Here is a 13,825-nt window from a genome sequence, read left to right as displayed (position 1 = left end):
CTTTACTGTGTCAAATCATCTGTTCCTGAGCAAGCTCACAGAGAAGTTAGCCAAAGGCCAACTTTGAGGTCATTTAATTGAAGCTAACATCCTAGACTTGACAATCTAGATTCAGGCCAGGACATGAAAACCGAAACCACCTTAATGGCACTGATGGGTGACAGAAGGCAGACATCCATTCCTATTCCCCTGGGCCCCTCTGCAGCATATGATATTGTCTACCATAAGATACTGCTGGCTTGCTTTAAAGTAAATAGTTTGAACGCTTCCTGGATGGAAGTAGTGATGGGAACGAGTAGTAATGGGAAACTATACCTCCACTACTAGTCCTCTCATGCATGAAGTCCACAATTCTCTCCCCTGTTGAGTGGTTCTGACACCTAAGAAAGGCCCAGTGCCTAGGAATTCAACACACTAAGTTCCAGTGTTAAAGGGCAGCTGCAAGCTGAGTGAACATGTGGCATGCTCATTAGGAACATCAAATAACTTTACACAGGTCACTGAACAGCAGCTATACGTCCACTACCAAACTGGGATAAGATGTGAAAAAATACAAGTGAAAGACTGTATTCTATTACCAAACTTGTGAGCAATGCAGTTCTCACAATGTCATATTCCTAATTGCCCCCCACCCCCCAAAAATACAGGAATGCAAAAATTCTATAAAGAGGAATCATATTCTGATCTTTATAACTTACGTGCATAAGCTCCTACACAGCTCCATGTGTCTGTTTCACGGACACAGACAATCAGACAGATCTTCATTCCCTTCTACACTGTGTTCAATACTAGACAAATGGTATTGACTAATGGGATCGATTCTCCTGTTGTATGTACAATTTACAAAGGTAACTGATTACCTTTACTGGGAGTTTCATACATGCTTCAGTTGAAAACATCTCCCCATACCGGATAATTATTGGAATGTTACCAGATTATTTGCCCCACTTTGATAAAAATCCTACATATCAATGTAAAACAAAAAATAGAAATCTTTACTACTTATTAATGTGGTTTCTTAATTGTACATGGCTAGGTCATTGTTATGAGTATGTAATGGGAATTGTGCAGGCCTGTCCCAGTATACAGATTAATCCTTCTCACAGGTCCAGTTTATATTATGTAGTCCTATTTTTCAAAGGTATGTGTAATTCTTTAAAAAAATATTAAATTATGTTTTGGAAAAGTTCCATCCTTTGTTTTGCATTTACTGTCCAGTGTGACAGATGAATATTCCCATTTACATGTGCACTATCATATAGAAAATATGCACTATTTTTTTGTGAGTGGCAAATACTGTTTGAATAAATTTTAAAAAGGAGCCTAGTGACTTTTCCTTGTTTAAATTCATGTTAAAAACTGTGATTTTCTCTTACTTGTAAAAATAAAATATTTTTTAACAGTTTGCCGTTCCTTTTCTATACTGAGGAGCTATTGATGGAACTATTTTTGTGAAGTAGAATGTTCTCTTCTTTTCATAACCCAAATTTTATGATGTGCCTCCACATATTTTTGAACTTTCTATTTTAAAATGTATTTCCTCCTTTCTTTGTTTTCAATTAATTGCTTTGTTTGAAAAGACTTTTTGCTTATTACCCACTGCTTTATCATTACTAAGTAGAAATACAATCTAAATCACGTTTACAGTACAGTATTAAGAATCTGCAGCAATCACCTAAACATTAAATCTAAAAGTAAGTCCATTACATACTAGTGTCAAAGTGTAAGTACGAAGGGTTTCATCCTACAAAGTAAAGAGCATGCCTGCCCTTTGCCTTCAACTCTGACTGATTTCCATAGGACTCAAGGGTGATCAGCACCTGACAGCAGCGTACAACACTTTGCAGGACATAGTCCTATGCTTTCTCACAAAACAAACTGCTATACTGTTTAAGAGTGTCATCTTGCAAACTATTTATTCCCATGTGGATGCTCATTCTCACCAGTAGTCCCACTGGAACCAATGAGACCAAGCGTGGGACTAATGAGAGGAGTAACTGTTTATAATATTGGGCTCTTCGCTTTTAAAGAACAGCCTGCTGCCTCTCAATATAATCTTTTTAAAATTATAGTGGTGATACAAATAAGCATCAGCAATTCCCTATCCCAGCATTCCATGCTGGCTAGTTAGAGGACCTGTAGTGCTTGCTGAGATAGGGAATCACTTATATTTATTTATATATTAAACAAACAAAACCCTTGCAATTTTAAATGATTTGGAACCATCATGTCACTTGCATGGCTAGCCTATATAAATATGGTCTTCCCCATTCTCTTCTATTGTTTTTTTATTAGATTGTAACCTCTCCAAGGCAGAGACTGTCTCTTCACATGCATCTATATAGTGCCTAACACACTGGGATTTTAACCCTGACTAGGGACTCAGTCAGTAATGCGACACAAATGTGCAATATTAAGAATAGTAATAAGTAGAACTGTTATGAATATAATAGTGATATTTACATTGGTTGGTAATTCCATGTTGTCTTTACATTGCATTTGGTAGTCTAAATACTCCCAAGAAGTTACATTTCAAACCACAGAATCTGTTCTCACTCACTGCCCCGAGACCATGCCACTTCCTAAATCACAAAGCACATTAATTAAAGAATGACATGACTTTTTTTTAAAACTACAAATACCTTGTATACACATACGTACACTTAGGTATATTTTGTCTGACTAAGTTTTGGTATATTCTACACACACTTCTTAGTGTGTTCATGGATACATCAGGGATTAATTCTGGGATAAATTCAGTCTCTATTTGCTTTTAGGGCAGAAATTAGCATAGATTATTGCTGCAAAGTAAATGCACCTTTCAGGATATTCAGATCAAGATCTGTGCAAGTTGTTACAAAGGTGGGGCAGGGAGCAAGGTGCCGAATACTTCCCTGTAACAAGGCTCTGATGGCAGGGGACCTGGGGAGTGTAAATGCTTGAGATTTTTGGGAAGCTGGGAGTTTTGCAGAAGTTTTATTTCATGCTTCCCCCACCCTGGGCTTCTTTCCCCCGCCAGGCTAAAGGACAGTAAGCCATAATTTAGTTGTAGTGCTTCCCACAGCACACTGTTTCCTGGTAATACTGTTTTTCCTTTGGATTTCATGCACGTTAATGACTATTTAGTAACATTTGAAAATGGAGGCTGTCATACAGTTTAATTTGATGTACAATGTTTTTGCACTGTGACCAAAAAGCCTGAGGAGACAAGCAGGGCAATATAAGAGGGTTATGAAGGAAAAAGAAAGAGACAGAGAGAATAGGGGTTGGTAGGGATGATTTTCCCTGCAACATTATTAGAATTTTCTCCCCAGAATTTTAATCTAGTATCTGAAACATACTCTGACATTGACATGTAATATATGTATTACTGCAACTTTGTGGGGAAAAGAAAAAACAAAAACACATCTCCATGGAAAAGAAAGTTTTCATCAAAGTGAATGAATGACATGCTTTCTGCCAAACATTCGGTCTAAAGGTCTGGGGTTTAGTAAAATTAATTTTCCCCACATATAATATCCAGAGAGAAATCATATTTTATTTGTATATATTATTTCACCTTATAGGATAAAGAGTTAAGGCTTCTTTCAGCTATGTCTAAAGACTGTAGAATATAATGCAAATCCGCAGTTTAAGGGAGTTCTCTCTATGAATGAGAATCCACTACATTTATGAGTCATATACCAGGAATGGGCAGATACAATTTTCAGCCCAAGTTCTTTATATGAAAAACAAAGAGGGGGGAAAGTTGCCATTGAGCTCTATTTCTACGACAGACATTTCCTCCTCAAGCAGAAAATCCATGCCTAAAGAAAAGCCAAACATAACTGAACGTATAAATCGAACACAAAACTATGTATTTTATAAATATGAAAAATTGACATGCCTCAGAGGGATCTCATCTGTTTCTTTAAAGGTTGACGCATCACATCTACAGTCATAAATGTCCTTTTCAAAGGTTTTTAAGATACTTACGGAGTCCAGACCATTGGGAAGGCATCTATTTCTTCTTGTGTGTATTCATCTAACCTCTTGGGGATTCGGCGTGGCTGAGCAAGCTCCTCTACAAGATTATTACGTATGTCTTCTGGGATAACCTGAGGTAGAAGATAATAAATGATTCTCAGCTTTCTAGTTTTTAAGCAATAAATTTTCCCTGTGAGCACTGAAATTCCAAAGAGGAAACCTAAATATTTGTGTGTAGGTACACTTTTCAGAACATTTTTCTACCAGTTCAAGTGGATTCAGTGCTTAATGAATCAACCCATCTAATCAACAGAATTGAGACTACTGCAAAATAATGTTAGTACCTCTAGCTAAGTTGGAATTTGAAGAAATATAATACAGACCATTTAGTATGAGAACCTAACAACATATATCCAGAAAAACTGTATTCAGTCTTGACTGTAATTAAAAATATAAACATTGATAAGACACCAATTCAAGGTGCTGACATTTTAAAGACAACAGTTAAACAATATAATGCAAAGAAATCCCCCAAACACAATTACAGGACCAGACAGAACCCCATTCCCACCAGAAGCATGACTGAGTTCCTCAGAAAAAGAGCCCTGTCATCCATTCACTGGAGTTCAAATGGCAAAGCATCTCAAAGTAATTTCAGACAATAGTAACTGACTTGATGAAGTGAAAGGTTAAAGGCCGAAGGACAGAAGTAGTCTCAAAGGCAATCAGATCCAAGTCAGTTAACATTATGTACTAGATCGTACTCATCAATCCTTCAGAAATAATAAGCTTGCTCCAAGAAACGAAACTCAAGAGATTAATACTGTTACTGGTATCAATAATCTGTGACTGCTTGATTTGTAAAAAGTATGCTACCAGACACTAAAGATATATACAATATGATTTTGACTTCCTTAATATAGCTCATAGTCAAGCATACTTTTCCACACTTTTGCTACACAAAATGCCAAATAAAAAAAATAATTCTTTTTACTGCCATGCTTTCTATGGATTGTACCCCAAGAAAATAGTGCATACACGTAGCACTAAAGATCTGGGTGTTGGCATTTATTTAATAAAGCACAGAAACACGCTTAACATATTGTTGCTAGAAAGATCTATATATGCTACTGGGTTATAAGGTTAACAAAAATGAAAATATAAATCTGCGTTTTCGACAGAAACCACAGCTGACATGTTCACAATATATTTACGGGTCACTGCTTGACTTAAAATACCTCATGCGGAAAGTAATATTCTAGCTCTTTTGCTAACATGCATCTTTACTTCATTTAAGACAGAGAAAGGAAACGATGGTGTACTGAATAAACATATACATTTTTTTCTGATCACTGCTCTCATATTCTCTCTGTGAGTACACATGCTTCATTTGTTAGAATGTAATTTTTAGAAATTTCCAGTGTAAGGCTGCTGCGTGTTGGCTCCCAAGCACAATGTACAGTATTATGATTACTCTTAATACAAGAACAACATTTTTAATTGTGATCCTAACAGCATCTGCAAGACGCTCATTGGCATTTGGTAGTGAGTTTCAGCAGGACTGACCAGTTGTTATTACCTTTATCTAGTGGGTGTGGTGTAAGATAACAACAGAAAGCTACCAACATATTGATCATTGACATTATTGTGTGGTGTATGCATGGAGGGCAAATTCAAATTACAAACATAATGAAAATTATATTATCAAAGTGTATATGCCAGGCAGGGCTAAAGTTACTCCCACCCTAGACAAAGGAATGTTGTTCTACCACCTGGAAGGTATTTCCAAGGTACAGTAAAAGACAATGGAAATGCAATTTACATAAAAGATAAACAGGACCGTCAAACCAGCCAGGGGAGGAGACAGTCACTCAGCATCATAGCAAGGGGAAGAGATTTGAGAAAACAGATCAATATGCATTTTAGCAAACACCAGAAAGGGAAGAAACCAACATGGAACTTCCTTCATGACCAGACTCCATGTCATCTTCCCCCCAGTTTGAATGGGCTTTACTTTTGGGGTACCATTTAAAAGAATCCATTTCAAAGGTTCACTGGACTATAAAAGAAATGGGTGAAGAACCCAAAGCTATCTTTCATCTTAGATGACAAAGGAACCGAGCACTTCAGACACTATGGGAGATCCTGATGGGCTGGTCAGCCATTTCACTGGTAGGTAGATTGGTAAGGAAACTACCTTGAACAAAGGCTGTGGTTTGTTTTGTTAAGACTTAGCCTCTAGAAAGCATTTTTCACTTTTATTTGCTTGTAACCATTCCTAACTCTATCTTTTATATGTGACTCACTTAAAATCCCATTTCCTTTTATTTTACTTGTTTTTCTTTTTATCTAAACCGACCTAGCATTGTGTTTGATTTGAAGTGAATGTTAACACCAGTTAATGTGGCCAGCTGCTGAGTATGGTCTCTTTAAAGGAACAAATGAACTTGACTCCCTCTCTGAATGGTCAAAGAGAGGGCTGGACATTGCAGAACACACAGTTTAGGGAAAATTCAGGACTGGGGGGGTGGAGGGGGTGTTTGGATCATCTTGCCAGGTGTAACCAAAGCTGGGGGAGGCCAAAGTGTGTGCGGTGATGTTACAAGCAGGCTGCTGGAATAAGAACGCTGAACCAGGGCTGCTTAACACACAGACACTCAGGGCATGCTTGTACACTGGCTGGAAGTGTCCAGCCAAGAGAGCTAAAGCAGCAGAGCATTTTGAGGCACTCAGGGTTACATGTCAGACAGTGACACAACCCTTCCCTGGTCTGGATTGCACCCCAGAATGTGACATTAATATACACGCTGATTAGTGGAGTAGTCTGGTGAATGAGTACCTTCTGGTTTGGGAGAAACTGGGCTCAAACTCCCTCCTATATGGAGACATTATGCTCTGTGAAGTAATTTAGCAAGTTCTGTCCCTTCTTGAGAAGCAAGCTTGGTGAATCTTCAACAGTGAAGATTCTTAATAGCTTCTGGAGGTTTTTTTAGGGTTCTGGGGACTGGAAATAACTTGGGAGGCTTTTTCCCATGGTTTGTGAATTCACAGACTCATTTTTACGCATAACAACTTAGCTTCACCACTGTAGTGCTTCAGTGTAGACACTACCTACAGGGACAAGAGGGGTTCTCCCATTGGTGAAGGTAATCCACCTCCTCGAGAGTTGGTAGCTAGGTCAAATGGAAAGATTCTTCTGTCAACCTAGTGCTATCTACCCTGGGGGACAGGTTGGCTTAATTATGCCACTCAGGGATGTGGATTTTTCACACCTCCAAGTGACATAATTAAGCTGACTTAATTTTCTACTGTAGACCAGGCCTTAAATTTTGAAAACCAGTTCACGGAACCAAAGTTTACAGATACTGTACTCTATCTTGATTTCCAGTTAGAAATAATCTTGTACAGTAAAAGGCCCTTTGTTTTGGCCAAAATACAAAACAATAAGCCTTCTAATGCATGACAATCTTCAGAGCTTCATGAAGTTATAAAGAAAAAACATTAATATTCAAACTGTCTTTAGCTATAAAAGAAACAAGCTGTTTTTCTCATGAAGGGAGATATTTCAATAACTACATCTATACTTCCTTAAAGCATGAGAAATCAGAACATAACCAAGTACAGCTACTGACTTACATCTTCTGGAAAGAGGTGCAGCCTCTGCATCATAGTTCTTCTGTGCAGGTTCTTTGGAAGCATTCTATAAATAGCCAGTTTAACAATCTGAAAGAGACATATATATTATGAAAAAAATATACATCTGGGTATGAAGCAGACATGCCAAAAGAGCAGAAACAATGAGAAAGAGGTAGGTTGAGCTTCCCCCTGCCCATTCCTCCAGATCCTGGACTTTGCTTCAACAAACCACCATCTGGAGATGCAGCCTGACCATTCCAAGAGGCCAGAGGCTCTGGCAACTGTCAGAAGAGCGGGAGAAATTGGAGGGAGCAAGGCTGAGTACCTGTTCACCCACCAGCCCTAGCAGCACAATGCCTGTGCAGAGACAGATATGTACAGTGGAAGGCCTCACCACATTCTATGATGGGGAAGAAGGGAAACAATTATGCAACCTTAACTATCACAGCCACACTAACGACCTCATAGTACAGAATCCTTTTTAAATATTATATTTTAATTCCTCAGGATTAGAGAGCACTGACAACTTTTCTTCTAAATTAACTGATATATGTGATGTGATAATTAATTAATACTGTTGACGGTCACTAAGTGCTGACAATAACATCTTATTTCCCAGTAGGAAAGCTTCCACAGTGAGCTATATTTGCAGTTGAGGACTAGATATGTTCATAGGGAGGAAGTGGTTGTGAATCTGAAGGTTCAAGGCAATTGGAGTGAAAGTGAGCATGCTATGATAGATTTCATGATTCCAAGGAAGGGAAGGAATGAGAGCAACAGAATAAGAACAATGGACTCAAAAAAAAAAAAAGCACATTTTAACAAACTCAGAGAACTGGTAGGCAAGATCTCACAGGAAGAAAAATTCTAAGGGATACAGGAATTCAGGAGAGCTGACAATTTCTCAAGGAAACAATATTAAAGGCACAACCGTAAACTATCCTGATGCAAAGAAAAGATAGGAAGACTAAGAAGAGGTCAATATGGCTCCATCAGACCCCAAGGTTTATCTCTGAGTAACAGCTTCTCCTAGAGTGGTGCAGCTTACATTCTTTCCTTGCTCAGGACCCTGGCTGAAGCCACCATCCAGCTCTAATTGCACTGATGAGAAAACACAGAAGTTTTAATTTAAAAAATTAAGCTTAACTGGCTAACTTTCTAAGCTTAACTGGCTAATTTTCCAACATAAAAAAGGCACAATGTAAAAAGCAGCACCAACCAGAGTCATTTACAAGCTGATACTTTAGCTACAAAAGGACTCTGATATTGTTACCTGAATACAAAAGAAATATAATTGAGTTTTACAGCAAAAGAACTGAATAGAGGACTACAGAATTCCAAGAAAGCTGTTCTCTAGTTCATAGAATATGTGCATATGGATTCAATATTTCATTAAAATTAGACAATGACTTTTAGTAAAACAGAGAATTTTCTTATATTTTAGCTATACATTTCCAATAAACAGAATTCCAGTTAAAATGATGTGTTTATGTGATGATGGTGATCAGATTTTTAAAAAAACCTTAAACAACAACGGTCTGAATTCTACAACGAGAAACGCACAGAGCCCCATTGACTTCACTGGGGCTCCATCTCGGCAAAAGGGCCTGCCTACCTAGTTCTCTCAGCAGGACTGCGGCCAAAGTTCCAATGATGGGTACTGTTAAGCCAGCATCCACCAACTTCAATCCTGTACAGCTGTTTATGCACTCCACCAGTTCTTTACTCGTGGTCCTAGCAACTAATAAGATTTTACATCCTATTTTAAAAAACAACACTCCTGCTGATTTACAAGACACTGTAAAATCTTGTCTTTCAATTATCTCATTCTACTTTATGTACTGAGCCCTGCCTTCAGATTTATAGCTGATGAACAGAGTCCACAGATTTACATAAGATCTTGGGTTCAAAGCATTAAGCTGACGTACACCCCTTCAAATCTGGAATCTCTTTTGATTGATACAGTTTTAGCTATTACCTCTAGACTTAAAACACCTTTGTTTAAGTTGGCCAATTAATACATTTTTGAGACGTTAGTTTAACTATTTGTAAAGCAAACCATGAATGTGCCAAAAACATTAATTTTAAATGGATTGCTCACATGTCCAATAAAAGGTCTCCAAAAAAGTTAACGAAACCAAACCTGGGATAGTTATTCACTTCAAGTTTCAAAAGTTCAAATTCTGCTTCTTAAACTACAATGAAATGAATATGGTAGTATAGCCTAGAAATGCTTATTTACACTAACGTATCTGACTTTTGTTGATTAAACAAACCATTTATGTACACAGGACTGGATTACATTTAAACCTGCTCTAGTAAACTCTCACATTGTCAGCTATGCTAGTGAAAAACTAGCATTTTATTAGTATGAAAAACCTTTTTATTAAAATAATTCTAGAGAGGATTCGTACATTAGGACTTAAAGATTTCAACTTGCGTTGGTGGTGATTGACAGAGCCTGGCTCTTATGTGTAGTTTAATACTGCCTTATATACATTTGTCACACCCAGGAGTGGCTAATTCTTGGAAAAGAATCACTGAATAAGTAAAACAAAATTAAAGCTGTTCACCAACAGGACAATATCACTAAGTACTAAATAAATTGACTGAGGTCCCAGGAGAAAGTATATGGAAGTGACTAAGAAGCTAAGAATCCTAGAACATTAGCAACATACCTTCACACCACATTTATCTGAATGAACTAGCCTTCACAAAGATGCAGGATATGAAAGATTCAGCTAAAAGGTATTGAAACTAAAAGAATTTCAGGATATCTGGGATTTTTTTTACTAGATTAGACAGAGCTACCGTACATACATCAAATGTACATAAATCCTCTCCATACCAACTCCTTGGTTCTCTTTCCTGCTTAGTCATAATGCTTTTCTTCTAATTATTTAGGTTCCACTGGGAGTATTTCAAGACTCAGGAGAAGCTACATCACTCTGGCTTCGAGAGTTTGATTTCTGTTAACACTTCCCTACTATCTGAATATTTTTATTTATGTATGTTAATTGTACTTCTCCCAATCCACCCCATCTCATTCCCCATTACTGCTCTGCACAACTATTTAAAACTCTAGAGTTAGAGGAGTACTTTAAATTGATATCCTTCAGCGAGCACAATCCTGAAAGGTATTGAGAGCCTTCCACACTTTGCAGGATTGGGCTCAGAATGAGGAACAGATTAAGAATAGTAAAAGCAATTTGTTTTCATCCACAACCAAACCAGAGATCAAACCACCTGTGAAGACTTGCTGAGAGTATTTTGAACTTCTAAAATACTTGATCCTGTTCCAATATTCTCCCTAATCCATAGCATACTCACTTCTATGTCTCTACTAATCCAGGCTTCAAAGTTTTGCTCTGGTTTATTAAAAACTGTTCCCCCTCCCCATAGTTGTAAAAGAAAACTCTCTGTATTTGATGTTTTAAGAATAGCCTTTTGATATGTATATTACTAGCCAAAATTACTCCTTGTCTTCCCTGACCCAAACTACATAGTCTTTCAAACACCAACTGTAAGGATTCTGTTCCAGGTTTTTCTTCCAAAAGGTAATCATTATGCAGATGCAATACAAGTCTATGCACGTAAGTGATTTTTAAATAACATTCAAAGGTAAGAATGTTTTAAGCGCCCTTATTTCAATGCCTGCAGCTGCATACATTGGGGCAATGACTCCACTGCAGGCTTCCTCACAGCATATTGCCAGTGTGAAATCTTGTCCTGCTTTATAATTATTCTCAGTAGGTGAAGCGCACTCTGAGCAATTGTCAACCACTAATTCTTTGCCAGTGGCAACACAGCCTCTAAAAACTATGGCCAACTCACATACAGTACTTCTCACTTCTTTAGAATTGTTTTATACTCACTAATTTCATGTGAAGTTTTCCAAGTAACTAAATAACCAGTGTCAATTAAATTTTGCTTATATTTTCAATTAGAAAATAAAGTGAAATTTTTAAGTAAATATTTGAGGCCAAAACTTTCTAAACTGAGGTGGCTGAATTAGGATCCTAAATCCATATCTAGCCACCAATCCAAAAGTAGCTTCATTTGCAAAACTGCCAAGCATCCATAAATTCCACTGAAGTCAATGGAAATTGCAGGCACTCAGTTGCTTTAAAGTCTAGCCACTTCCATTTTTAGGCATCTCAAAAGATGTATGGGCCAAAGTTTAGGCATAAAACTTTCACAATTCTGGTCTCAAACTTTACAGTAATTATGCAAGTGAACTAAAATGTCTGTATGCTTTATTTTTTTATAAAAACTGCCTTTGAGTTCCAAACATGTGCTTCTTGCAAATAAACAAATTGAAAGTACATAATCTCTCTGCTTTTTGCTTTCAAAAATGGGCAATATTGGCAAGATAGGGACATAGTTTGGGAAGTCCAGTGATGCTGCAAGTCAATGCATTCCCTTAGCAGCCTGCAGCAGAAATTAAAGTTGTCCCCAACATATGTCCTAAAGGAAGTTAGTGGTGGTACTACACATGACCTGATTCACTACCACAAAACCAAAGAGGGAAATCATTGTAACCTATGGCAACAGGAGGTTATCGCACTGAAACTAGAAAAAAACGTATTAACAAAAATCCATGGATCGTCCAACAATCTGCACTTAAACTAAGGAAGTCAAGTGAAAGGTTAAAAATGAAATGGTAATTTCTTCTTCATTAAACACTTCCTGAATAATATGGGCAAGTCCAATATGAAGGAACCCCTAAAACTGCTCATGTAGAAGACACAACCAAGAACATTAGAATTAGAAATACTTACTTTAAAACACAGATCTGATCATCTGGTTTTGGAGGCAAAAATTTGCCAAGACAGGCTTGATGACTCTGATAACTTCTTGAGATGATTTTGTTCTTGTTAGAGATCAGTCTTCAAGGATAAAAGGTTCAATTCAAAGGTTCACAAGTTAATAGCCACTCTGCTCTACTTGTTAGACAGAAGTATTAGCAATACTTAAATTTCACCCTATAACGACAGTACTTCATAGCTCCAGCAAGTGGAAAGTCCAGGAAAGAAGCTGTTGTATGGCAAAGATGCTGTGATCAAAACTATTCTGTTGAATAAAATGTCATCAATCCAAAGATCTGAAGAAGATGGTGACGAAGAGGTATGATTATCTATACATCTACCTGCTAATCAAAATGGCTCGTTGCCATCTTTCATTTTTGGCAGCTAAAAATTCAAGAAGATTATAGATCTGATGTGTTGGAAATAGGTTCAGACTGAAGGTATGGGATGATTTAGGTGGTGTTCATCCTGGTCCTGCTTTGAGCAGAGGATTGGACTAGATGACCTCCTGAGGTCTCTTCCAACCCTAATATTCTATGAAGGTAAAAGGGTAACACAGATCAAGATGTCTGAGATCCACTCGGGCTGTTTCAGAATATAGATTTAAAACTTGTTTGCTTCATTTGGCTTTCCCCAGTAGAATTCCTCTGAAATGTGAAAGATTTGATCTTTCTCAAGCCAACTCCAAGTTTCTCTTAAGCTTGACGGGCCAATTTAAGAGTCATTAAAACTTCTTATTCAGAGAATTAAGAGAACAATTTATTTGCTTACTCTGACCATCTATTGCAACTCCTCTAGAGCCAATTAGATCTACCATGCATCAGAATCGTGTAAAATGAAGGCAGGCTGGTCACTTGCTGCTTTAACTTGCCATTTCTCTGTGGCTCTTATCTTCCTACAAAAAACAGAACACAGAGGCATGCACAGGAATTTAAATTTGACTGCTTTTAGAGGGGCATGTTCTGTGTCCTCAGGGCCGGAGGAATCCTGTACCCCCACCGATTACTGGGGGGAAGGGGGATATGCCCCTGCTCCCTGCCCCCATGCACGCCCCCTGAAAAAAACATATGTATTCAGTATAGCAGTAGAAGCTAGAACTCCTGTGCTGTTATCTGAGTGCCTCACTGTGAGGCTCTGGGATGTGCAGGCCTCTTTGAATATCCCTTATTCCATGTGTAACAAGGGAATTGTTAACACTGGAGGGGATACCAGGAAATTATTTGTACAACTAGGTGGATCCCCAGCCAGCTGCTATGACAGATTCTGCTCCTTCACCTTGATTTGGTCCCTGGCTTCTGACTTTGGCTTTGACCCTTGGACTGGTTCCTGGCTTCTGATTCCAGTTCTGACCTGTGGCTCTCTAGGGCTGAGTCTGGCACCACCCACTAGTCCTGACTGCCCACACCCCAGCTGTG

The 13,825-nt window shown here is 38.0% G+C and overlaps 1 protein-coding gene across 4 annotated transcripts in view; it reads right to left on the bottom strand.

Moving 5' to 3' along the window:
• MRPL13 (mitochondrial ribosomal protein L13) overlaps positions 1-13,825 on the bottom strand; it is a 50,437-nt gene that overhangs the window by 18,442 nt on the left and 18,170 nt on the right. For all 4 annotated transcript variants that reach the window (XR_006288370.1, XR_006288373.1, XR_006288371.1 and 1 more), the window contains exons 5-6: positions 7,603-7,689; positions 3,976-4,097 (exon numbers count right to left, since the gene is read on the bottom strand). Coding sequence is in view for 1 of the 4 variants with exons in the window: in XM_043539142.1 (XP_043395077.1) it covers positions 3,976-4,097; positions 7,603-7,689 (209 nt within the window). In the remaining 3 variants the exon portion in view is untranslated. The remainder of the gene's footprint in view (positions 1-3,975; positions 4,098-7,602; positions 7,690-13,825) is intronic.

This window comes from Chelonia mydas, chromosome 2 (assembly GCF_015237465.2).
Source record: "Chelonia mydas isolate rCheMyd1 chromosome 2, rCheMyd1.pri.v2, whole genome shotgun sequence".
Classification (NCBI taxonomy): Eukaryota; Metazoa; Chordata; order Testudines; family Cheloniidae; genus Chelonia; species Chelonia mydas.
The sequence above is the reverse complement of the archived record's forward strand: the minus strand, read 5'-3'. Positions and strand labels throughout refer to the sequence as shown.